The 25,121-nt window shown below is 27.0% G+C and overlaps 3 protein-coding genes across 9 annotated transcripts in view; 2 read left to right on the top strand and 1 right to left on the bottom strand.

Moving 5' to 3' along the window:
* The first annotated feature begins 4,359 nt into the window (after nucleotides 1–4,359).
* On the top strand, nucleotides 4,360–5,740 carry LOC113551907. Of its 3 annotated transcripts, none has more exons than XM_026954480.1 (3): nucleotides 4,360–4,521; nucleotides 4,965–5,159; nucleotides 5,227–5,740. In XM_026954480.1, exons 2-3 carry the CDS (start codon nucleotides 4,979–4,981, stop codon nucleotides 5,562–5,564), a joined length of 519 nt encoding a protein of 172 aa, XP_026810281.1. In that variant the 5' UTR covers nucleotides 4,360–4,521; nucleotides 4,965–4,978; the 3' UTR covers nucleotides 5,565–5,740. The 3 variants fall into 3 exon arrangements, with proteins under 3 accessions (XP_026810281.1, XP_026810282.1, XP_026810280.1); XM_026954481.1 differs by lacking the exon at nucleotides 4,360–4,521 and adding an exon at nucleotides 4,591–4,905 and having other exon boundaries at nucleotides 4,971–5,159; XM_026954479.1 differs by lacking the exon at nucleotides 4,360–4,521 and adding an exon at nucleotides 4,594–4,905.
* Nucleotides 5,675–15,800, bottom strand: LOC113551906 (ras-related protein Rab-23). 3 transcript variants are annotated; one of them, XM_026954478.1, is made up of 7 exons: nucleotides 15,691–15,800; nucleotides 11,097–11,163; nucleotides 10,881–11,002; nucleotides 8,704–8,866; nucleotides 7,450–7,529; nucleotides 6,935–7,113; nucleotides 5,675–5,883 (listed from the first exon to the last, which is right to left on the bottom strand). In XM_026954478.1, the coding sequence occupies exons 2-7, from the start codon at nucleotides 11,127–11,129 to the stop codon at nucleotides 5,765–5,767; spliced, it is 696 nt and encodes a 231-aa protein (XP_026810279.1). In that variant the 5' UTR covers nucleotides 11,130–11,163; nucleotides 15,691–15,800; the 3' UTR covers nucleotides 5,675–5,764. The 3 variants fall into 3 exon arrangements, with proteins under 3 accessions (XP_026810279.1, XP_026810277.1, XP_026810278.1); XM_026954476.1 differs by lacking the exon at nucleotides 15,691–15,800 and adding an exon at nucleotides 15,316–15,684; XM_026954477.1 differs by lacking the exon at nucleotides 15,691–15,800 and adding an exon at nucleotides 15,429–15,684.
* Nucleotides 15,801–18,385: 2,585 nt separating this feature from the next.
* The window catches only part of LOC113552822 (lysophosphatidylcholine acyltransferase), a 28,366-nt gene continuing 21,630 nt past the window's right edge, over nucleotides 18,386–25,121 (top strand). For 2 of the 3 annotated variants that reach the window (XM_026955768.1, XM_026955767.1), the window contains exons 1-2: nucleotides 18,386–18,469; nucleotides 22,735–22,923. In XM_026955768.1, the coding sequence (XP_026811569.1) occupies nucleotides 18,398–18,469; nucleotides 22,735–22,923 (261 nt within the window). In that variant the 5' untranslated portion in view covers nucleotides 18,386–18,397. Of the gene's footprint in view, nucleotides 18,470–22,344; nucleotides 22,506–22,734; nucleotides 22,924–25,121 lie in introns of those variants that run through there. The other variant, XM_026955770.1, reaches the window with a different exon arrangement.

Genomic DNA, 25,121 nt, shown 5'->3' with positions numbered 1-25,121 from the left:
TATTCATTTATACTCAACCACGTGATTTTAATTATACTGATAATACTTATCACTTATCACAATAACATAATATCATAGAACCATTGAACTATATGATAACTGGAACGCTCACAGCCCATCATTATGACCACTAGTGTCTGTTATGACTAATGTAAATGAAACCGAGCGGGTCTTTTAGAAAGAGATAGCGAATACTTTAGGTGTGTCTATCTCTATCTTTATTGATAATACGCCGTATCGTATATACTTTTAAATTTTAAATGCATTTGAGTGTTCGTTTTTTAACTAAGATACAATATAAATATGTTACCATTTATTGTATAATTATTTTATAAAGTTTTATTAATTTAAATTGTTTATTATATTACAAGAAAATTACCATGATAAAGATACAAGTTATAGTTTAAAAACTTGTTTGTTCAAATATAAATAATAATCCAATCTTTGGACACCTAATTATTACTTCTGACCTAATTTCCAGTGAAACAATTTTCACTCAACCAACTCTAAGGCGGCTTCCAAACACTGGATAATTATTTTAAAGTTGTATCTTAAACATTTTTTGAATTATGTAGGTACAAATGACAAATGATAATTATCGACAAAGTCAAATGCAGATTGCAGCTATACTTTTAAATATGTAAAAGAAAAAAGAAGTGTACATAGATAAATGTAATGATTTTATTTAATTATGTAAACCATAATAAAATAACGAATAATGTATTTAGTTGGTACGGTGTTTATATTTCCGATTACCAATTATATCTACACGGTAAAGCCGTTGTTACCATCCATGCATTATTATGTAAGTAGTATAATAATTATTCTATAGCTGTCAAGTTAGAAAGTTATCGTGTATTAAAACTAACTAACTAAAAAAACTTTGTCAATATTTAAAAAAATAAATATTTTTCCATTATGATTTTAGAGAACCATAACATTGTACTTAAGTAAATCTGAACTTTGATTGAAAAAAATATTTCCCTTTTCCCAAGATTTTTATAGCATTATTAATTATTACATTTTATATTTTTTTTTTTTAACTGTTGGTTTTTTGTCAATTAAGCTGACAGTTTAATTTCTGAATGTAGGCAAGATTTAATTGCTAATTAATCAAAATATATATGTATATTTAATATTTATATTGTATATAACTATCTCGTAATTCAATAATTATGATTTAAGCTTTAAAAGATTTTATCGGTCAGCGTCCGTAAGGACATTGGTCTGGTGTTCATAGCTAGTTATATATGTCGGTATCTGCCAGGGTGGCAGGGTCGCGACAGGGTAGAGGCTGACGAAGTTGTGCACCGCAGAGTCGTTTTTACCAGAGTCATTTGAGGCGAACAGCCCATGCGCAGAGTCTTATGTGGCTTGTTGTTATAATCACAGATACCAGAATAGAAAATAATTAATAATAATAATAATAATTCTATATATTTGTGGCATAGCGTATAGAGTAATAGCTTTGTTCGTTTTGACAAAAAGTGTACACTGAAGCGTTTGTTTTGGAAAAGTGTGGGTTTAGAGTGTAACCAGTGATGCCCAACCTTTTTTGTTCGGCGTGCCACTTTGGTAAACAATCATCTCGGGCCACCAAATATAAAAGCATTTAATCTATTCTGTGATAAAAGTACAATGATCAATATATCAACAAATGAAAAAAAAACCTGTGCATTACGCCACCCCCCCACTTCTAAAAATAATCAATATTTTACTATACATATATAATTAGTATGTAATTAGTATGAATTTGTACGACCATTTTTGAAATTTGTACGAAACTCGTTCTATGAGAAAAATCCATTTTTGAGTGGGGGGCTGAGGTAACGTTATTCCAGTCCTCCCAAACCACCTAATCGAAATACAGAATATAAAAAATTTAAACATGCATATAATTGCAAATGTATTCACTTAAAAATTGATATTTAATAAAAAAAATAACTTAATAAGATACAAATCTAAATAGGATAAAAAAGCAGTTAAATAAAAATTAATATTTAATAATAAAAAATAACAATAGGATAAAATTTAAATAAGATAAAAGTTGATAATTAATAATAAAAAATTCAAATATTTATAAAAAAAACATGTTGTATGAAAAATAATATTTAATAAAAAAAATAACTTAATAAGATAAAAAAAAGTTGAATAAATTTGATATTTTATAAAAAATCAATTGACTAAAAAAATATGAATTATTAAATTTGGCGTTTTTCATTTAAATTTGTCTTATTCTATTCAGATTTTTTAATTAAATATACTTTTTTTTTATTCAACTAGTAATTTTTATAACATTAAAATTATTAATAAAATTGATATATATTAATAAACAGTCTATACAATTAATAATTGAATTTGACACGTACAAATTTTCGTACAGCAGAACACATTTTGTGATGTCAGCTTTAATATTAGAGTAAATTTACCTATTATCAAATTTAAAGGTAATAATATTATCTAGGGCATTTCACAGGATTTTATTTATATCTTAATTTTTAAGTGAATTATGGTTATGTAAATATTAAAACTTTAAAATACTCGTAACTCACTTAAAAATTAAGATATCAATAAAAACCTATAAGATTCCCTAGATAATATTCTTACCTTTAAATTTGATAATAGGTAAATTTACTCTAATATTAAAGCTAACATCACAAAATGTGTTCTGAAAACAAAAAAATAAAATTAACGAAAATTTGGTATGGTCTACATTAGTAAGACAGAAACAACACATGTGGGTACAACGTCATCTTAATGTATCAGTGTACATATATGAGCTAGGACAAATGGTCTAACTTGTTATTCATTTAAAAAATTATGATTTTTTAGATCAAATATATAAATTTTTAAAAAGGCTATGTTAAAGGTTTTTACAATAAAGATTGTTGTAGTGTTGTTTACTAGTAATTTGTAATAATTTCAATGTAAAGCTTAAGAGGATGTCTGCGTTGTTTTTCTCTATCTGACTTATGCACAAAACAGCAAATTTTACGTTTACAAAAATGATTATAACCATATTAATTTCTAAACTTAGTGAAATGATTTTTTTTTTAAATTGTATTTATAAATTATTATTTTAATTATTTATTATGTTTGTGTCATTTTATACAATTTATAATTTTATAAAAATTATAAAATTGATTTATATTAATAAAAAATTATAATTATTTATATTATTTTTCATTTAACATGTTTTTTTATTAATATTCCATTTTTTTAAAATTAAATATCAATTTTTACTTAACTGCTTTTTTATCCTATTTTTTTTTTAAACTTAATTCTTTATTTAGCAATCTGTTACAAATTTGAATAATAAACTTAATTTATATAATAACACATAGAACAGGAATAACAGAGTGAAGAGACCTCCCATTGGAGGTACTTCGTCAAGATAGTAGTTGACTATATTACACATTTTTCAATTTTTTTTTTCAATTTATCTTAGCAGGTCACGACACCACTGTCTTTTTAGTCTTTTTTAGGGTTGCCTGGAATGGTTGCGGATGAGAGTTGAGTAATAAGAGGGTTTGGGTGTTGGGTTAGTCGGCTATTGAAACGCTTGTAATGTAGTTTGGCTAACTCGGTGACAGGTGATATTTTTAAATCAGAGTGGAGAGATTTATTGGAGATGTAGAATGGAGCTTTTGAAACTGTTCGAAGATTTTGGATTGGAACCTATGAATACGGTTAATATTAGATATTTTAGCTGCACCCCAGAGCTGGATGCCATATGACCAGATGGGTCTTATTTTTTATCCTATTTAGATTTGTATCCTATTAAGTTATTTTTTTTATTATAATTTTTAAGTGAATACATTTGCAGTTATATGCATATTTAAATTATTATATTGTGTATTTCGATTAGGTGGTTTAGGGGGACTGGAATAACGTTATCCCAGCCCCCACACAAAAATGGATTTATTTCATAGAACGAGTTGCATACAAATTTCAAAATTGGTCGTATAAATTCATACTAATGACGCACTAATTATACATAGTAAAATATCGATTATTTTTAATATCACAGAATATATATTCTGTGGTAATCATAGACCTTATAAGGTTATAAGGTTAATTACAGACTTAGTGCGTGGTGGCACAGAATAACATAGAAGCGACACTCAACCAGCTGATCGGTTTACTGTATCCCTATGGTATGAAGTATTGGTCTCTAAAAGTTAAAACTGTATTCGTAATCGGATTAGAAATTGGTAATGTGTTTCCCTAGTTGTTACGATATTATAAAAACGGAAACAAATTATTTATTATGTTTATTATTATTATACTATTATTTATTATGTATTTTAATAAATCTTAAAATGAATAAGTGCTACTGAAATATTGTTATTTGACACTGGTTTATTGTTAAATAAATAAATAAAAATTATAACAAAATATATTTCTCTGTGATTATATTGATATTATTTATTATAAGTGATAATGTATGTTACGCCCACTGGAGACCGTGTTCAAGGTCAGAGACACCCGATTTGGGCAATATCAGACAGCGTCTATGTGGTAATATATAATTTTGTCAAAAAAAAATTTGATATAAGTGATAAGAATTAATGATATCAAGTGTGATTGTTCTGTGGTGTACTGCGGACAAGACGATTTGTATTTACTATTTTGTAATGTAGTTCGCAAAGTATATTTATTTTAAACGGTTCATATACTATTATTTTGCCGACGATTGTCCATAAGTCACAATACCACTATACTGTGGTTATTTATTATAAATTAATAAGAATAACTACTAAATAGCGAAACGTGATGAAAGTCGTTACGTAGGTGGTACTCTCAGTGACAAATTCGATATCGTCTTGTTTTTTCCGTGATAAACCCATCAACGTGGCTTGTTATAGTGGGACTATAAACTTGAGTTTGTGAAAATTCTCTAAAGTAAACCATGTTTTGCATTATTTTTATGTAAGACGTTCTTAAGTTTTCTCACTCCTCAGTTACAGAATTGGTGATGGACGATGTTGGTTTTCGACTAAACCCCAAAGGTGATCTGACAAAAATGTTGGATAATGCTGAAATGACCATCGAAACCATACGAAAAGAGGCATTGAAAATGGCCGAAGATCTCGAAAACGTTAATAACAGTGTAGAGTGTGTGAGGAATTCCAAACTGCTGGACGACCTGAGTGACGGTAAGTATGTGATTCTTAAGTTCATAGTGCAATCAATTTTACCATTATATTTGATGTACGGTTCCAGTTGACAAAGAAGACATTTATCAATTTGCTAATCGTATCATAGATAGATGTGAAACAGTTAACATCAGCGTGCTCACCACCAGAAGTGATAGCCAACAAAACTGTTTGGAAGAAATCAACAAAATGATTGACAGAATAGTGAATACATTGAGGGAGGATCCTGATAATGCCAAATCCATGTGTCAGACGTACATAGCTTCATGTAGTTCATCAGGAAATGAACTTGGCTGTAAGGTATTTGAAACAGCCGTCTTAGGATGTACGCTCGACGATCAGAAATGTATTATTAAACGATTACAAGGGCTGTTGAATTACATTATAGAATCTAAAGGCAAATAATTTAACAAGTCTGTCGTCTACAATAATTCCATTTGTTTTAACTATTATTAATCGTTCATTGCTAATGTAATCTTAATGTTAATTGAATTCCTGACAAACAAATAGTGATATAAATTGTTTTTCAATATTGTTATTTTGTTTCATATTTTATTAATTACACATCAAACATTTTTATATTGGAAAAGTTATTGTTTAAACTATTATGGTATGACACAAGAGTTCTTAAAGATATTTTTTTTCTTTTGCCTTATTTTTCCAGACCTCAATTTTATTGTGGTTGAAGAATTTCTATTGTGGTATGGAACTGCACCAAATGAACCTTGAAATAAAAAAAAAATCATAAATTCAAATTTGTTAATTTGTAATAATATTAATAGGATACTAAACCTGCATGTGTTGCCACAGTCTTAGAAATGTAAAACATGACAAAAACTGTTTTGTACGGGATAGTATACCCATATGATAGTTCAGACTCCAAATTGATATACAATATAGCTGAGAATATTATCTGTGAAATAACGATTTATTTTTTTGATCTCACTTTACAAAAAAAGTTTTTATTGTTTCAAAATCCATTATTTTTCAGGTTCTACAAACTTGAATAACTTTTTTCGTAGTTCCAATATTAAAAAAATAAAAATGATATTTCACAGTCAAAGTTCTCCTTTTTATGTAGTGATAATGTTGTTTCTTAATTATAACTGTAGCTTTCTTGGTTCTTTACAGCACAAAACAGTTTTTACTATGTTTAATATATTTTGTAAACGGAGACAACACATGTTGGTGTAGCATTTTGAATATATATAAAAATTATGCAGTTTATGTTTAATAATTAAAATTAATTTAAAGTATCTTTCACATACAGTAGAGTGTCGATTATACGCATCACAAATTTTTTGTACAAATTCATTTTTAGTTAATTTAATTTAGTTCTATCATTTGTTATGTCTGATTTATCTTTTATATATTATGAAAATATGTGAGATTATTTTATTATCTACTACGGCTTACTAATGTATCATATTATAGGTATATTATATATCCAGTAAATTAGTATTTAACTTAATTTTAAATGTTTATTGTTTTATCCGCACCATCCTCGGTCCCAATTAATGTGGATAATTGACGCTCTATTGTAATAACATATACTTATCATCCAAGTAAAAAAAAAAAATATTTATAAATGTGTACTAATTACTTAAATGTAAGTGAATACTGTTGTTTAATGTAATGATAGTTATAAAATTAATAACTTTTTTTTTCAAATATGAAAATATATTAACAAAACACGAGGAAAATTATCTATTTATTTCAGTAACAGTACATGTTAAATTTGTTGTTGTTTGAAAAGGTAAAAACAGATAATTTACCTATTGTGTATGTTTGATGTAATCCATTTCCTGACATATATTCTTGTTCTTCTTTCTGTATTTCCATCAAACATCGTGTAGCCAAATACCTAAATACATTGTTGACATTGACGTCGTCTTTTACTGATGTGCATATTAGCTTGCAACCTAACGACCGAGCAAGAATGTCAACTTCTTGTCTGTAAAATATTTAAATTCTAATGCTAATTCAATGTTACAAATAGTATAATGCAGTCTATAATGTATTAATTTTAACTAAATACAATAAATGATTAAGAACCTGAAACACTTTCATAAATTAAAATTACAATGTGTAAATTTTTTGATTTACTTCTTATTTAAGGTTAGGTTGCTTAGGTAACATGTTTTAAGTATACATTGTGCACTGGAAATTATACCAATAATAATACTGATACAATAAATTTAATATTAAAATTATTTTACAAAGTAAAGCATTTTAATTCCTTATCGATTTTTGTTAAGTAATTAAAATCTAAATAAATAATATTACTAACGGATCAACTTGGCTGCGTTCTATCAAATCAACCTTATTTTGCACAATAACTGTTGGTATCTTTCCACATTCATCTTCCACCTATAGTAAATTTAATTGATACATTTTATTTAAAAGTTTTAGTGAATTTATAGTCTATTATCTTTATAGACCTCAAGTTTTGTTCATAAATTAATTAATAATAATTTTGCAATATGTTAAAGCTGTGTAACTTACGTAATTGGTGTAGTATTCTTAATTGAGTTTATTGAAGAGAAGAATCAAAATAAATAATTACTACCAAGACCAACACCCTTTAAAAATGACAAAAAATTAGTAAATTATGAATTAAAACATGCATAACAATACTCCTATAGTATTATATTAATATTTTATCAGGTATCTTTTATTTTATGATTATTTATTACATTTTTACAATTAAATTAATTACAATTTATAATTGGCATTAACTATATTATACATTATATAATACACAGTCATTAACTGACATTAAAGATATTTGAGTTAATATGATTAAAATATTTGTATTTTTATTATTTATTTTATTATTTAGCGTATACGATTAAAACATTTAAATTGGCTAGGATATGGTGTATGGAGAATAATGGAGATGTATTAAGGAAATGTCTTAACAGAAAAAGTAAATAAAAAACATCTACTTGGAAGACCAAGAACAAGATGGAAAGACACAGTAGAAAAGGATTTGAGAGTGGAACATTAGACTGGGCTGGACGGAGAAAAATGGAGAAGCTTACTAGTGGTAAGCTGGTCCTAAATGGACCACTGAGCTAGTAAAGACTAAAGAAGAAAATATTTTTATTTATTTCATAACTAAAATTCTATAATAAGTAGATTAGCTTTATGATAAATCATAAATTTAGTAAAATTATATTTTTAAAAACTTGAATAAATGTACAAATATTATTAAAATACAAACAATAAAAAACTATACCGAATATTTCAAATTAATTATCTAATGAACAATGTTGTCTAAAGAAAAATAATACTTAAGATTTATATTTATAACATTTGTTTCATAATATTAAAGCACAGTTCAAGAAGGTTTATTTTCATAAAAAACAGATTGCCATTTTAAAAATAAAATTGGAGAGATTTGAATCGGAGGTTTAATGTGAATTCATGGGGGACAAGTAGCTAGCCTTATCCCATTTTTATTTATGGTTAATATTTGAAAGTTAATAGCTATTATAAATACTAAGCTAACCACCGATAAAATATTTTAATATTATGAAACCTTGATTTTCCATGAGTGAATTGCTTCAAACGAATCTCTGTCTGTAGTGGAAAATGCCAACACACAAGCTTGGGCTCCTCTGTAATATGCTTTGGTAATGGCATCAAATTCTTCTTGACCTGCTGTGTCCCATAACATTAACCTCACATCTTCCCCATTGCATCTAAAGTATAAAATATATAGTTATAGTTTAACATAATTAAAAATATTTGATTATTTATTTAGTAAAACCTTATTAAATAATGATTCATATTCATATATTCTACAATACAATAAAATGTAACTAGATATCAAGATATTTAGCATAACATTAGTATATACTATAATATTACAATGAATACATATAATTACAAATGTAATTCTTAGGTTTAACAGTTATCTACTTAAATTAACGTTAAAACAGATCATCAGTTTCTGGTCGACCTAAGAAAAAGTATTGACCTAATGAAGTTATGAAGGTTCACATAAAATGTTAAGTATTTTATTATTATTTTTTTTATTTAAGTAATGTAGTGTTTACAATAAACTATGAACTAACAGACTTACAATTTATAAGATAGTTTTGTATAAATAATTATTATAAAAATTCCAAATTATTGACAACTTCAAAATTTCACTTTTTAACTCATTAAATTTAATATGAGTTAGATAAAGAGATTAAATAATGCTTTAGGTAGTTTTATACGTATGTTTTGCTGAATTTTAGCAATGTATTTAATTATATTTATTCTTTAAATTACAATATATTACCATTCATCATTTAATAGTAGTAACTTAGGTTCAGTAGTAAATTAAGTAGTTTAAGTCAGTAGTAAATTCTGCAGTGCTGTAGCTAGAACTAGATAGGCCTTTATATAAGTGCATATTGGGTATGAATTTAGGGGGTGCTGGAATAATTGATGGTATACAGATCTGTGAGGAGCTTAGCCCCCCACAGTCCATACCCCCTTAATAATATAATAAACTGCATGCAATAATTTTAAATTTTTACTTATTAATTATAATACAATATACAAATATAATAAATTAAAACTTTAATTAATTATACTTACATACTTGTATAGACAAATTAATAACTAATAATAAAGTTGAAATTGTATAAATTTTAATATAGTTGCTACTCTTTATTTATTTAAATTATTAAGCAACTATACTGTATATAATGTATTATGTATTCAAAATATTTAAAAATAATTATTTTATTATTATATGGGAACTGGGAGTACTAATTTGAAGCCTGAGGGTGGCAGGGCGCTTTTGTGCTAAGCACCCCCTATGTGTGCTTATGGCCCATTATTTTCCATTAATATTTAATTTAAACAATTATAAAAAAACAATACATACAGTCAACAGTATGTTATCTTTATTATTGACTTTAACACAAAAAATTTTTTTTTCTTGCATTAGCATTAGCGAAATTGTCAATTATTTTCTCTATATCTAGTTCATTAGTTCTACTTTTTTTATATTTAGAATAGCAATATTACTAAGTCTATTTTGAGACATTGAGTTTCTCAAATAGTTTTTAATGAGTTTCAATTTTGAAAATGATCTCTCAGTCAAGGCCACAGTTACTGGGATTATAAGAAATATTAAACGTGCAGTTAAAACATCTGGAAAACCATAAGCCATGTCATTTTGAATAATGAAGTTTATTAAGTCTCTGATATCAGATTGTTCTGGACCAATTAGTTTCGTGATTGATAAAACTTGTCTGGAAAATACTGAATTGATGTCACATTTGTATTTTAATACAAAATCATATGAAGACTTGATTATGCTTGATTCCTCGGAAATTTTTAATTTTGATGGGTTAAGAAATCGTGTATTGACATTATTTATCAAATTGAAACACAGTAACACATCATCTATACTATTAACCGACAATAATAACAAAGTACTAACGGAATTATCATTATATTATTACCATTAATTATAAATACTATTTAAAATCAATGTTATTACTAATACAGTAATACTAATACATATAATATTATGATTTTATAAAAAAAAATTGTTATTAGTATAGGTTCTTAATTCTTATATTATTTTATTTAAGTGTGGGCACCATATTTGAAATTGAAACGTGGGGCCTCGGTGCAATGAACCGCCCGCACCTAGGTTTCTACGGCACTAAAATTCTGAAGCATAATTAAGTTTATATAAAAGTAACATACTCTATTTGTCTTTCCAAAAAGTCTACTCCAATTGTTTTTTTATAGTCTCGGGTAAATGTTCCTCTGCAGTAACGCTGAATCATACTTGATTTTCCGACTGCGCCATTTCCCACTATCACCACCTTAAAAATAAAAACATCACATTGGTTATCTCAGATATTAACAGTTACAACATAAGATATAATAGCATATACCTAATGGCAAAATAATACCTACCTTTAACGCTATTTCTAAATCTTCTTCCCTCATCACTCATAGTTGTTTTCGTCCACTGATTAATTTTCTGAAACCAAAACCAATTCAAACAATTAGGTATTTATGTCTTACAATTAATTAAAAATATTATGAAATAATTGAATAACAAATTTTTCTTACAAGTGTTTTTTTTCAGGGTACCTATAAATGAAGTTTTTTTTTAAAATTATTATACCTAATTATATAAGTAATAATATATTCATTGATTTAGTACTAATTATCTAAATCAATTTTTTGTTTTGGTGTTTGGAAATTGTTTTTTACATGCATTAATGCAGTGTTTCTTAATTTCTTTTACTCGCAGAACCTTTGCAGGAGCTTGAACGTTTTGTGGAACCTCCATATAATTATTGGAGCTAGTGTATGATAGAATCATAATTCAAATCAAAAATATTATTAATTTATTTATATTTTCCCAAATTTTTCACGGAACCCTTAGGTTCCGCGGAACACCAGTTAGAAACACTGCATTAATGTATAAATGCATAAAATTTAATAAAAATAAAGCCCATATTAACTGAATACATAATACTTTTTATTAAAGACTTGTAGTATACATTTACAATTACATATAATTTTATATTATAATAATATTTAATAAAATAATACACCTAATATTGTTTTTAAATTTATTTTATTACATTACATTATTATGCATTTAATTTATTATACTAGATACTATATTAAATAATATAATATTATATCATTTTATGGTTATAGATAATATGTTAAAAAAAAATGTATATACGGGGCGGCTTTTTTTCCTACTACCAAATGTATGATGCATCTTGTAGTCTGTATTATTATTATATAGGTACTGATATTTAATAAATATATAGGGACTTAAAATTATGTTATTATGTATACTACATAGAAACATAAAATGACATAGTACATAGTACTGTAAAAATTACAGTGTAACTTATTTTATTTTATCAATTATTTTTCAAACTAAAAGTAATATTTAAGTAATTGAAGACAAGAATAATGCATAAATAAAAATTATATTTAAATAACAATATTGTAAAATATATTCGAAATTTCGTACATTTTGGTAAACATGCAAATTGTATAGGTAATTCGATTTTAACCACGTTATTTTTTTCTAGAATTAATTAAATACGCAAATTCCGACACAACGCTGTATCGAATAAAATAACGAGTAGGAAATCCAAGTTTCAAATGTATTTACATACATTTACAGTGTATATATTATACTAAGTAATGAATAATTCAATTTTTCCTCGAATTTTTCAAATGAACATGTTTTTTACTGATTACATACTATAATATGACTTAACAGTATATTAAACTGTCGAAGTTCGAATAATCACAATAATGTATTTTAATTTTGTATTTAATACATGTATAATACTATTATATTATAGGTATCTACAAATATGGGTACTAAGTTATTATGTAATATAAAAAAATAGGTATGTTTATAGATTACAGAGGTAAACACAATTCGTTGATACAAAAGGTGGCGTTCTACTACTTTTTAGCAAACGTTTTCGTGTAATTTAGTATATACTTAAAATGAATAAAATGTCATTATTTTTCAAATAATTAGAAATGTATTTTAATAATATTTCCTTGAGTATTTCAAAATTTGGAAAATAAATTGACTAAAGTACAAAATTAACAATCATCTTCACATACACATTGTACCCATCGCCCACAGACCATTATTATACTTACTAATAAGATAATAAAACTATGAATTATAATGGTAGGAAGTACAAAAAATCCACCGTTGTGCATAATATTATAAGTTATAACAACGGCGATGATGATGATGATAATAATGAAAAGCCCCATTCCAACACTGCTCTTCTTCATCATCGACGCTAAACCGCAAGTCGTTGACCCCCGATTTTCTCATGCCTCATGTATTATGCGTACACAAATGTAATAATATTATGATATATCTAAGCGAGTGTTTATGTATATACGACGGAGGAAACAACGATTTATGAAAAAAAAAATCATTGCTGTATAATATATATATTATCTAGTAGGTATGTATATAATTATTTCACTCGTGAAATACATGTGTTATTCGGCTTATTGTTTCGGTTTGAATCCGAGTTCAGTACATAGTACATACCACCTATATATACATAATATACACTCGGGACCCCGCACATAGTTGTACGTCAGTTAAGACACCTACCTAATATTATAACAAATGCGAATATGTGCACATTTTTATTTTGACGTTATACAACATAATAGGATAATGGAAATAAATAATAATAGGTTAAGGGCTCTCGCTCGGAAGAATAAATTGCAGGTAGTATATCTGCTATAAAAACTTCAGTGAAATGTCAGATCATCTATATACATGCCAAATGGACTCACTCAAATTTGGATAGTTTATAAATATTACTATGAATTCATATTACATAAGTATTTTTATAAATACACCATATAGATTTTCATAATTCCTTTGTATAAATTTAACACATGGAATATAAGGTTTAAATAGGTTAAAATGATAGGTTATAATGTTTTATACTGTGATCAAATGTATATTAGTACTACTTACATATTTTTCTAAAATAAGATATAATAAATTAATAAATATAAATAAATACAAATATATATTATCACAGGTGCATAACTTAATTTCTGAGTATCTACCTAGATAACTGGTTTGAACGAGTTTTTATTTAGTTAAAACGATAACTAAACATATAATTTCTACTTATGTCCGGGTGCCAATTTAAAGTGTATAAATAATAAATCTATTATAATGGTGGTAATGACCTAATAAACTCTCCGTTCCAGTCGTGCAGGGAGAAGTAAAAATATTGATACAGATTTTAGATTATTCTAAAATCTGAAATGTATGGTATATATATAAATGTTTAACATTAAACTATGCAACGAGTCACTAAAAATTAAATTTATAGAATAAGCGAAAATTCCTTTACCTCCTTTATATATATATAGATTCGTTTTATCTCCTTAATTAAAATTTATGAATTTAACACTCATTAAAATATATTATTTATGCAAATATGAACTAACAGTATCGCGTATAATAGGTATCTACAATAACAGTGCTAACGAAAATAAGATTTTCATATAGACTATAGACTTAAACGTGTTGACGAAAACAATACTTGTCGCTTTGGAAATGATTTATTTATAACAGTATAGACATATTGTGTCAAGAGTTGATAATGGCCAACAATAAAACATAAATAAGGTATTTGTTGTATATTTTAGATTTTTTACCGAGTGGCGAGTATGGATAAACAGAGATCTCGAAACCCTTCATGATTTTCTTGTTCATAATTTGGTGTACATTTGGTTGTTCGAGCAATGTATACACAAATAAAATATACATAATTATTAAGTAAAAGATATAATTTTAGTAGTTTTATATTTCTTAATATTTGTCGGTAAATGTCACATTATTACGTAACATTTTATGCATTTTAGAAAAAATGCATCTAATATTCCAATATATTAAACTTAAATTATTTTATTCTTTTACTGTTATTATTATAGATTTTTGTTTATTCTATATATAATTACATAATATGTAGGCACAAAAATAAACGAATACATCATCCATCATATCAACTCGCAGCAACAGATTTTTATTACACGTTAAACCTGTGTCAAAGAATTCGTTTTAAAAAAAGGCATTAGTTTAATAAAGAGATTTTCGTTGTCACTTGAAAAGTCAGTAACAATAACTCGTGATGGGTTCCTATATCGTTTGTATACACCATTTGACATTGATTATGCTACTACCTAAAAAGACAATACGAGCGTAGTTCATTGTAACTTCGTAATAAGTATAATATTCACATTAAAATATAATATAAACATAGAAATTTGCGTGTAAAACGTCGATATATTATTTATATAATATATTATGTATTTGTATACTTATTAATTATTATATTATTGTATTCGTCAAGTGGATGGGTGTAAATTCAGTGAGATGAATTCCAAAATCCCTTTAAAATCCTTTTTCATTGATTACAAAAGACAAGATTAGGTAGGTACCTTCTTTTCTGGCAATATGACATAATATATTATTATCGACGTAAGTTATTCGCAATATGGGGTAGATTTTGTGTCTAGGGTTAAGGTATACCCTACCAAGTATTTATGCGCCACTAAATTGTAGTAATATTGTTATTAACGTTATTCTCACCTGTTGCGCCTTTCGGACGGGACGAAATTCAGCATAATATTATTGTAATAATCCGACGAATATCTAAAAATCTTTCACTTGCATTCGATTGAAATTATACAAGACGTACTTACATATAAATACGACAACCATGAGTTGTTTGTTTATTTACTGTTCGTTTTGATCGCGACGATTATCCGAATAGTGTACTAGACACGACATAAGATTTTACCGTGTTTTCGACGATTGATGGGAGGAATAATAATAAAAAAAAATTAAAACGTTACCACCTCTCTTACACAGATTCTATACGGGTTGAGCGACGGTGGACGAGTCGCTAACGGTATGACGACAACAACTATTAACTAAAAACTGAGAACTCGAACATCGACTTACTGCGTATCTGTTCAGGAGTTGGGACACGACTTCAAGTCGGGCTCGGGTAATGGGTATACAAGCTTGATAGCAGGTTGTTGGCGGCGAGGTGGCCGCGATGGCGATCCGGTTACGGTTCCGGAAGAATGTAAACACTGCTGGAGATCACAACAAATCCACCTGCTGCAGGTGTGACCACAGAACAAAGTGTGACGCACACTAGACAATAATCTCATGGAATAACCAAAGAACGAAGGCCGGTTACCATTCACCGCTGAATTATTCGAAATAGTCCCATAGACCTATAAAATCTTTATAGGTCTATGAATTATAGCTTCGATGATAGCTGGTTATATATTATTTATATTTTAATAACATTTTTGTAATAATGTATTGACGACCATTAACAGTGAAGAATCTTTATAAATCGAGGCGCGATGTTGTTAACAATTGAAGTTAACAAAACTTGTTGTTATCGTATTTTGTGGTTAACGGTTATAGCTTGTATTTATTATAATATGTGCCACAGTAGCGCATCTATATTTTTTTGGGAAGGTGCCCATCAATACTCAGAACTCACTACTCAGCATAAATTGTGGATAGTGGATACCTATGTATATTGTTATTATAAAATCAAATAAACTTGAATAATTTTTTCATTTTAATGTATACTATATGACATGTGTATACTATATGACATGTGTACACAGAACATATACTTGCTACTAACTATTATGTATAATTTTAATAATAGTTTTAATACATTTTAAATTTAGATAATTAATATTTGAAATTATTTTGATTATTGAGTTTACCATACCAGTCTATTATGACCACATAGATGTAGTTGATATAGATATTTTGGTGCCTTTAAGTGGTTCAAATATAGTTTTTAAATACAGTTATTAAGATTTACAATAATATAGTATTTTGGTAATGCTAAGTAATAATACAATATCAAGTTCTAGTTCTAATTTATATTTTATACGTATGATGAAATGCTGTGTCAAATTAGACAACTTATAACTGTGGCGCAAAGCTGTAACTGTGGGAGGGGGGAGTCCAGGGTCCGGACTCTCCCCCCAATTTTTAAAAGTAGAAACATTTTAGTGGTGAATATAGTTTATTGACTATACATTTTCAGTATTTATATTAAAAAAAAAAAAATGTTGAAGCCCCGACATTCACTGTAATAAGTTGGTATTCTATATTTCTTTAAAATTATATAGACAAGAAAAAACAAATAATACAATATAAATAATAGAGGTGTACCGATATAGGATAACTCTTCCGGGCTTTTGTAAATGTTCTGCGTATATTGTTTAGCGAATACCAAACGTATGTAAAACCATTGATGATCATAAATAAAATAATAATTTATAATCAATGGTGGAATTTAAATAACTAAAAGACCAATGTAATTTAAAGTTGTAATCATGGTTGACAATTTATCAATATTGATAAATGTCGATACAAAAATCAAAATATTTAAAATACACTTTAATTTAAATCATATTAATAATCATTTGATTGACCCTGATCGGCCAATTGGAACTATTTTAAAAGTAAGGGGTGAAACCACACACCCTGATCCCCCCAAATGACACCCCTGAATATGTATATGATAACTATTTTAGAATTATCACTTATGTGTTTATACTATTATAAATGTATAATAAAAATATTGAGAATGTTAATATATTGTGTATACCTAATACCTATATTGTAATAGTGTATATACATTATACATATTAGGTATATCTTTTTATTAAATATGTAAAGTAAATAAAGATTTATGTCATATAATTTAACATACCTATCAAAGCATTGATAATTAAGCACTAGTATATATAAATTGTTTGTTGGTACCTTTAATATTATAATATATCTATACGTACCAAACTATCATCGCCATGTATAGTTATTATCGTAGACGGTTTTAACACTCTAAACAGTGACTTTGCAAACTCGGACTTTCATTTTTTTCCTAATTACTGATTGAGATTTTATTTTTGAAAATTTAAGCATGCTACATTACAGGTATATATATATATACTATTATATGACGATCATTATCATCGTCATCTTATTTATTGTTGCATAATATTCATATTTTGTACATTCGCCTGATGCCCGGAATTCGCGTATTCCTCCTACATATATTGATATGGCAGTAGAAAGTGAAATAATTTCGAGCAAAAACATATTACCTATCTACATGGTTACATTGTATTATATTAAAATTAAAGTAAGTACTAAGTACCTAGGTATATATTGTTTATGTTTTTAACGTGACTATTAAAAATATTCTTACTCTACCTTTAAATTGGAATTACTATAATTATTATTAGTATCTACCGAAGTTAATAATATTTTAGAAACATCTATTAAACTTTCTTAATAATTACTGATCATAAGTAATAAGAATACTATACATTATTTTACGTTGCTTCGATTTGGGTAATAAATAATGAGTTATGATTAATTAATTAAGTTGTAGTTAATCAAGCAATACTGCATTGTAAAAGCATGTGTTCAATATTTTATTGATAAAGCGGACTATGGCCATTTGTTGCTCATTTTGATGTGCACCTGTGACTTTTTCTACAATGTCTGGGAGATTATTTAACATACTATACAACCTCCCATAGTACAATTTATTATCAATATTTTTATCAAGTCTTGAATCTTTAAAATGTTGATTAGTGATTACTTATCGAATTGTGCGATGTTTATTGTTTTAGTTTTCTATTTAGCTTGTTTTATATTTAGTTTGTTTTTAGTTGTGTATTATGATTATGTAAGTAATTTTCAATTTATTACTTAACTCTTATTTTTGGCTTATTACTTTATTATATATTTGGTTCATGTATTGTCATTATTCTGTACATACCAATAAATTGTACGTGTAATACAAATAATTATTGCGTAATACATAGAGCACATCATTAATAAAGTTTTTGCACGTATTCTATAATAAATATACATTGTTTTATTGCGCATACCGTGAATAATATATACAAATAAGTAATAATTATCTTGGCTTTCACTTAAGGTTTTGTTTATTGAGAAAGTTATAATAAATCTGAAAAAAATTATACACAGATAAGTTTTATTTCATATATTTATACAGCTTATTATTATGTTCCTATAACTATACCTATAAAATATAAATATATAGTTTAGTTAGATGATTTGTTTATGATCTGTACCAACTTTATGCCAGATAAAATATTAATATTTTCAACATCACACTGAAAAGTATCTTGTTCCTGGTTAGAAATTATGTCTTGGCTACTCGAAATAAGTGTTATTTAAAACATTTTTTTATTCTTTAAATGCAAATAGCACATCTAATTTAAATGAAAAATAAAAATCTATATTACATTTTCAAAACTTAAACAAATTTATCTATGTGACTGTATTTGCTTTGGATTTTGTCACTAAATAAATATACACATATTTTCAACAACTAATAACAGCTTATGGGTCTTAAATTATTTTGCAATTCAAACTATAATCCCTAACCTATTATAATAGTAGATATAGGTTAGTACTCTAGCTCTAGTACAATAGTATTGTATACTAATTGTATAATTGTATTAAAGAATGTATTAATAATCGATAGAGTCTTATCTATTATAAGTATTAAGATATATGTAAATATCTTTCCATTTTGATGAAATGTTCGTATTCTACCAATGTAAATAATTCATGTTTTATTATTAACTTTTTAATTTTAGATTTATTTAGGACCTAAAAACTCTATACGCATTTGTACTATCACTGCCTTATAATTTATAGTCATTTTGTAAACCTACAGTTACATTCCAATTGTCATTACAGTTGGTTCACACATTAACACATAATTTTAGAATTTTCGAGATCGTTCTTTAGTCGAATGGATCTTCATAATAACATTTTAGTTTTTTACATTTCGTTTAAAATTATTTTTACTAAATAATTAGTTATTGCATATTATATATTGTATAATAGTATGTTATTCAATTATTATTGTGTTGTATTATTGGAATTTTCTTTGTTGTAATCATATGCACATGCCTACGTTATCAGTCTTATATATATATATATATATATATAACGCGATATTTAGCCATTAAGACATAGCTTGTCTAAGTAGTACGTAGTCCCGAAACTATACAGTGGCATTATATGTATTATGTGTTTAGGTGCAACGGGATGTACAGTTATCGGCTTTATAATATAAAATTACGTGAGACGTGACCCACATAATATATTATGTAGCCGTCAATCGATTGATCACAGCCTTGCGACGATAATACTACAGCGATGATACGTTCTTTTTTTAATATGTACTTATTATGTACTTGTATATTATCTATGCGCAATAAATAAATGTAATAACTTTGCATACCTCGTGGGTTTTGTACGTACCTACTCCAGGAGTAGGTATGAATGAATATTATGATTTGATCCTAAAGATTTTTATTAATTTCAATGATCTTTTATTTTCAATAAAAAAAAAAACGATAACTGAAACTTGAGTTTTGAATACGATTATGTGTATAAATAAAATATGCATACTTTACTGATATATATTATTTGTACATCAAGGTCGTATACGAGTACAAGTTGTAGGGGAAAGTTTAATCTCCTCTAAATTATATTTATTAAATATAAATATTATAATAATATATTTGATAACTTTAACTGGAATTTTTCTTTAGTGCTTTTTTGAAAGTTAATCGACTGTTTGTTATTTTAAATTGCTGTGACTGTACAGGAGGCCAGTGCTTGTCATGTACCACATGTCATTTGTTATAAGCCTTAAGGTAATGGATTGAAAGGCTTGTATGTGACAGATGTTTGTGGTTTGGCTTTGGCAGGGACCTATATGAATCACATTACCATAATAGTTAGATAATAATTACATTAAATAAGTGTTTTATTTTTGAGACTTGTAATGTTTGATTTTAAAATAAGGCAAAATGAATGAAGATGAGAGTTAAATAGTTGCTTACATTTTTACATGGTTTGGTTTAAACAGGTTAATCTTTATTCTAGGTATTTTACAAGAGTATTGTAATGGGAATCATAGTTTAATAAGTGGAGAACATATTTATTTTTAGGGTAACATTTACCTCGATGAATTTTTCTTCATTTATTTTGATTTTCATTGTATGACTTAATTTTATTTAAATGTAATAATTTGAGGTAATATATAATAATTAGAAGTTTAGTTGAAATGATTTTAAATCATGCTGTGTCATCAACTAATGTAGGAGAGTGTTATTCTAAGTATAGTTATGCCAGAAGTGTAGACATTATAGATTTTAAGAAGAGACACCTTGGAGAACCCCAGCCTTATTAGTATATACATTAACAAATATATAATAGATGTGTTTACTACCCTTGTGATATGTATTTATTGAAGAGAAGAATAACAATTTTTATATTTATACATAGATACTGGATATGTGTACCTATTAAAAATGGTTGAAAACTCGAAAATACACATTCCGATTCAAACTCTTGTGTATAATTTATGAAACTCCAAATAAAACTCAGATCTTGTTATTATATATATATAATATATATATGGCCATTAAAATTGTAGAGAGCGAAAGCTCTTTTCACTCTTTAGCCTCTGCGGTGTAATTACGGTCTATTTATTATTATGACTTACATAATATTATCATCTAGTCATTATTAATCAGTATACCTATGTGGCTAACATTTGACTAACTCATGTCGAAAATTGAAACTAACGAGTTTGTTTGTTCTAAGAAATAATCTTAAGTCGATTTTAAAGAAGAATACAAGTAGATAGTTTAATTGTATTGTTATAATGTATTTTGTTTGTTTACGGATATGGGGTTTTTTAATATATATATTTATTTAATTGTTATGTATAGTGGATAAAAATTTATTGATTATACTTTAACGTTGTTTAATGATTTCTGGTTTTGGAATTTTAACTGGCTATGGTCTGTGATTTTAATCTTAATTTTTTCCGAGGTACAAACGTGGGGTATTTATCTATAAAAACATTTATGTTAAACTTTGAACATACAAACGGTAGTTTTTAAAGATAGGTTTATTTTAAGATCTTAAAGTAGCTTGAAAATAGTCTCGTCCAACTCTGGTGTACAATTTCATAATAATTAATTAGTATATATTATTAATTATTTATAGTATTTTAACGATGAAAGTTCTTTAATAGGTACCCTAAATAATATTTCAATTACTCGTCAACTTGACTTGACGACTGAATATTAGATTTATATAATTATTGTATACAAATATAATATATATATATGGGATGACGTTTGGCTTATGTACCCATTATAATATAAAGATAAAATATTATATATATTTAATATTTATGCAATATATAATATTATGATATATTTATATTTATTTTACGTTGAAAAAAATAAATTGTAATCAGATTTATTTATTACAGTACCATCTTAATACATATTACCTACGTCTATATTATAAATATGTACAATATGAAGTGTGTAGGGGGATGGGTTCCCCACTCGTTCTTCATAGGGTTTGTACAGTCATCACCGTTGACCGTTATCGTTTCGACCAAAAGTTTTTATACCAGGGGTGCGGAGGGGAGAGAATGATCGCGCGCGCGCGTTTTACGATTGTCGCTTACGCATGGTTGTTGCGAGCGCGCGCTGTTGCACAAGTCCCGACGTTCAGTTCGCAGCACATTGTCGATAATCACGCGTTTGTATACGGTACATCATAGTCAACAAGACGCATTATTCTTGTCCTCCGTCGCTGTTTTTTTCACGTTCACATTGAGCCGCGTAATATCACAATAATATAATATACAGGTAGATTATTATTATTTCTTCACGAAAACCTATTTTTTGTATTTTTATAAATTCTCCCGTCTTCAGGCCTTAATAACAAAAACTCATGTCTATCATAAGTCCTTTATGATTTTATAAAACACACATAGAACTGCTATGATTATGTGATTAATTCAATTATACAATATCGTATAATAATAAAATATTTTGTTACTAATTCGTCTTAATCCCGTGTTTATAATGTTATTAGCCCGCGGTGAATTATATAGTGTTACTGTACCGCGGAAAAGAAGATCAAGACGCGACAGCTGCCACCTCCGCTACAGAGATGAGCAGCGAGACAAAACTGTTGATTGGCAGCGATATGATCGCATCCAAAGACATACTCAACCCTTTCGTACACCATCTGGAGCTGACTTCCACCTACGACAAATTTAAAGTAAAGTTATGAAAGTAAAGCTATTTAGATTTTTAAAATAATATTTTAAATGTAGTTGTTCTTCACCAAAATTTTGGGTTGGATATAGTTTTGATATTTTTTTCGATAGGTACAATTATCATATTACTTATATATGCTTCGAATTTCATCGAACAAGGAACAGCAGCTTATCCAATTATTCGATAAATATTAAATACTCATAATGCGCATATTTATATAGTTAATTTAACTATAATTATTAACTAAAATTGCATTTATTTTATACCAAATATAGGGTTAGTAATAATTTGTAAGTGATAATTGTATTAACTATGAGTTATTTTTGATCATTCACTGTAGTAAAATAATTTTTTTCGTGATACCTAAAACCTATTCACGGCTATATCTGTAGTAAGTATGTATCTATATATATATAATACTATATATTTTATAATAACCCACTGCATTCATAATATATATATTATTACATATATTGTTATGTATATACTATATTTTACACGAGTAATTTAATTGTATGGTATATCGCGTGATGTTATTATTGCCCGTACATACGGTTAATAATTGCCATAATACTAAAACATTATGTGTTCCTATCGAATTATTATTTTGTTCCACGTATTTGCACTCGTATTTATTTCCTTGTGCTGACTGTTAAATGTCCAACAATTTTTATATATATCATACATAGAAGTTATCTATGTTAGCTGTTTTGTGGAGTTAACTACGTTCTAAACGATTACAACGCTACTACGCTAGTGATTTAAATTCGTAAAATATATTGTTACTCTGTATTTGACCAGAACGATTTCTTTCAAATTATTGGTTTGGAACTTGTTTTTTTCTGTTTTCTCAAATATTTACACAATTAATTTTGCAGAAATATTTTGATTGCTGAGAGATTCGATAATAAAACTACATGTAAGAGTGTCCCTATATAATAACATTAATAAATAGCACTTATTTAAATTAAGTCTATCAAAGTTAGTGATCGACATAAAGCTCGAAAATGACGAACGGGTTAAGAATCCGATGAGGATATTGCACTCAATTTAATTAAAAATTAAACCTGGCGATACACACCGATTGTCGAATCACCATCTTCAATGCAGTAGCTTGTGTCTAGTAATAGTAATCATTCATTCATTTGGATTTTGATAGTATAATATTTACTATTTAGTATTCATGAAATCGAATGTGATTACTGATCAATATAGATTTTTTCATATAAAATTTTTTTTGTGCGTTCATAGTTCATACCATAATATTATAAATAAATACATATTCATATTTATTTTTATTTTTATACTACATCGTATCAATTTTACGAGGTACATTTTCGTCAATAATCATTGAGTATTGAGAACACTACATATTTCATTATCTATTTATACTGCGGAAGTAAACATCCGTTATTTTACAGTAATTACGCGTACGTAAGGATTTGGTTAAAAAACTTTCTTTAAAGACACACACGTTTTTCATTACAATATAGTGTACTATATTTACTTAAATAGGTATCTATAATATCGGCCATCAAGTGATATACGTTGACTTTTATATTGTTAGTTGTTACGTTATAGGATTTAAAACAAGATGTATTTTTTATGTTTAACGTCAAATATAATATACTAGGTATATATTATTATGTATATTTTAGTTCTGCAGTAGTATGCAATATAAAAATGTGCCTACAAACTAAAAACGTCATGAGAATTTTACTGGACGACCGCCAGGATGAATTTTGTATGGAGGTGCCATAGGTGTAAGTACACACTTCATAGGTGTAAGTACAGGCTGCAGTTTAGCAACCAGGTAGTTTTTGTGTGCGGTTATCATTCTGTGACGTAATACTGATTTCTACGGAAGTGTACAAATATTATCAAATACATCATGTTGTAATGTATATAAGTAATAAGTGTATAATATATTTAAATGTGAAGACCGATTTTCTCAACTAGTTATTATTTATTCAGAGCGTAGTGTGTGTGAGCAATTTCGAATCATAAATATATATTATATTGTGTGTAGGTAATACTATTTCTTCGATGAAGCCGAAATAAATCGCGGAGTTGTTGTGTATTATTCGATTATACAAGTTCGCCTTGATGATTATATATTTTTGTGAAGCGTGGATGCAAACAAATCAAGAGTTTGGCACGCGCTACATCATGTATTAAGTATAATTAAAGATGTTTAGA

Source organism: Rhopalosiphum maidis, chromosome 2 (assembly GCF_003676215.2).
Source record: "Rhopalosiphum maidis isolate BTI-1 chromosome 2, ASM367621v3, whole genome shotgun sequence".
Classification (NCBI taxonomy): Eukaryota; Metazoa; Arthropoda; class Insecta; order Hemiptera; family Aphididae; genus Rhopalosiphum; species Rhopalosiphum maidis.
Note: the sequence above shows the minus strand (reverse complement) of the source record. Positions and strands in the feature narration are given on the sequence as shown.

Coding starts and splice junctions, on each gene's coding strand:
- LOC113551907 (XM_026954480.1), top strand. CDS start 4,979: ATGGACGATGTTGGTTTTCGACTAAACCCCAAAGGTGATCTGACAAAA. Junction 5,160..5,226: donor GCTGGACGACCTGAGTGACG/GTAAGTATGTGA, acceptor GTACGGTTCCAG/TTGACAAAGAAGACATTTAT.
- LOC113551906 (XM_026954478.1), bottom strand. CDS start 11,129: ATGAGGGAAGAAGATTTAGAAATAGCGTTAAAG. Junction 11,003..11,096: donor ATTTAGAAATAGCGTTAAAG/GTAGGTATTATT, acceptor TTTATTTTTAAG/GTGGTGATAGTGGGAAATGG. Junction 8,867..10,880: donor TTTTTGGAAAGACAAATAGA/GTATGTTACTTT, acceptor TTTATACTTTAG/ATGCAATGGGGAAGATGTGA.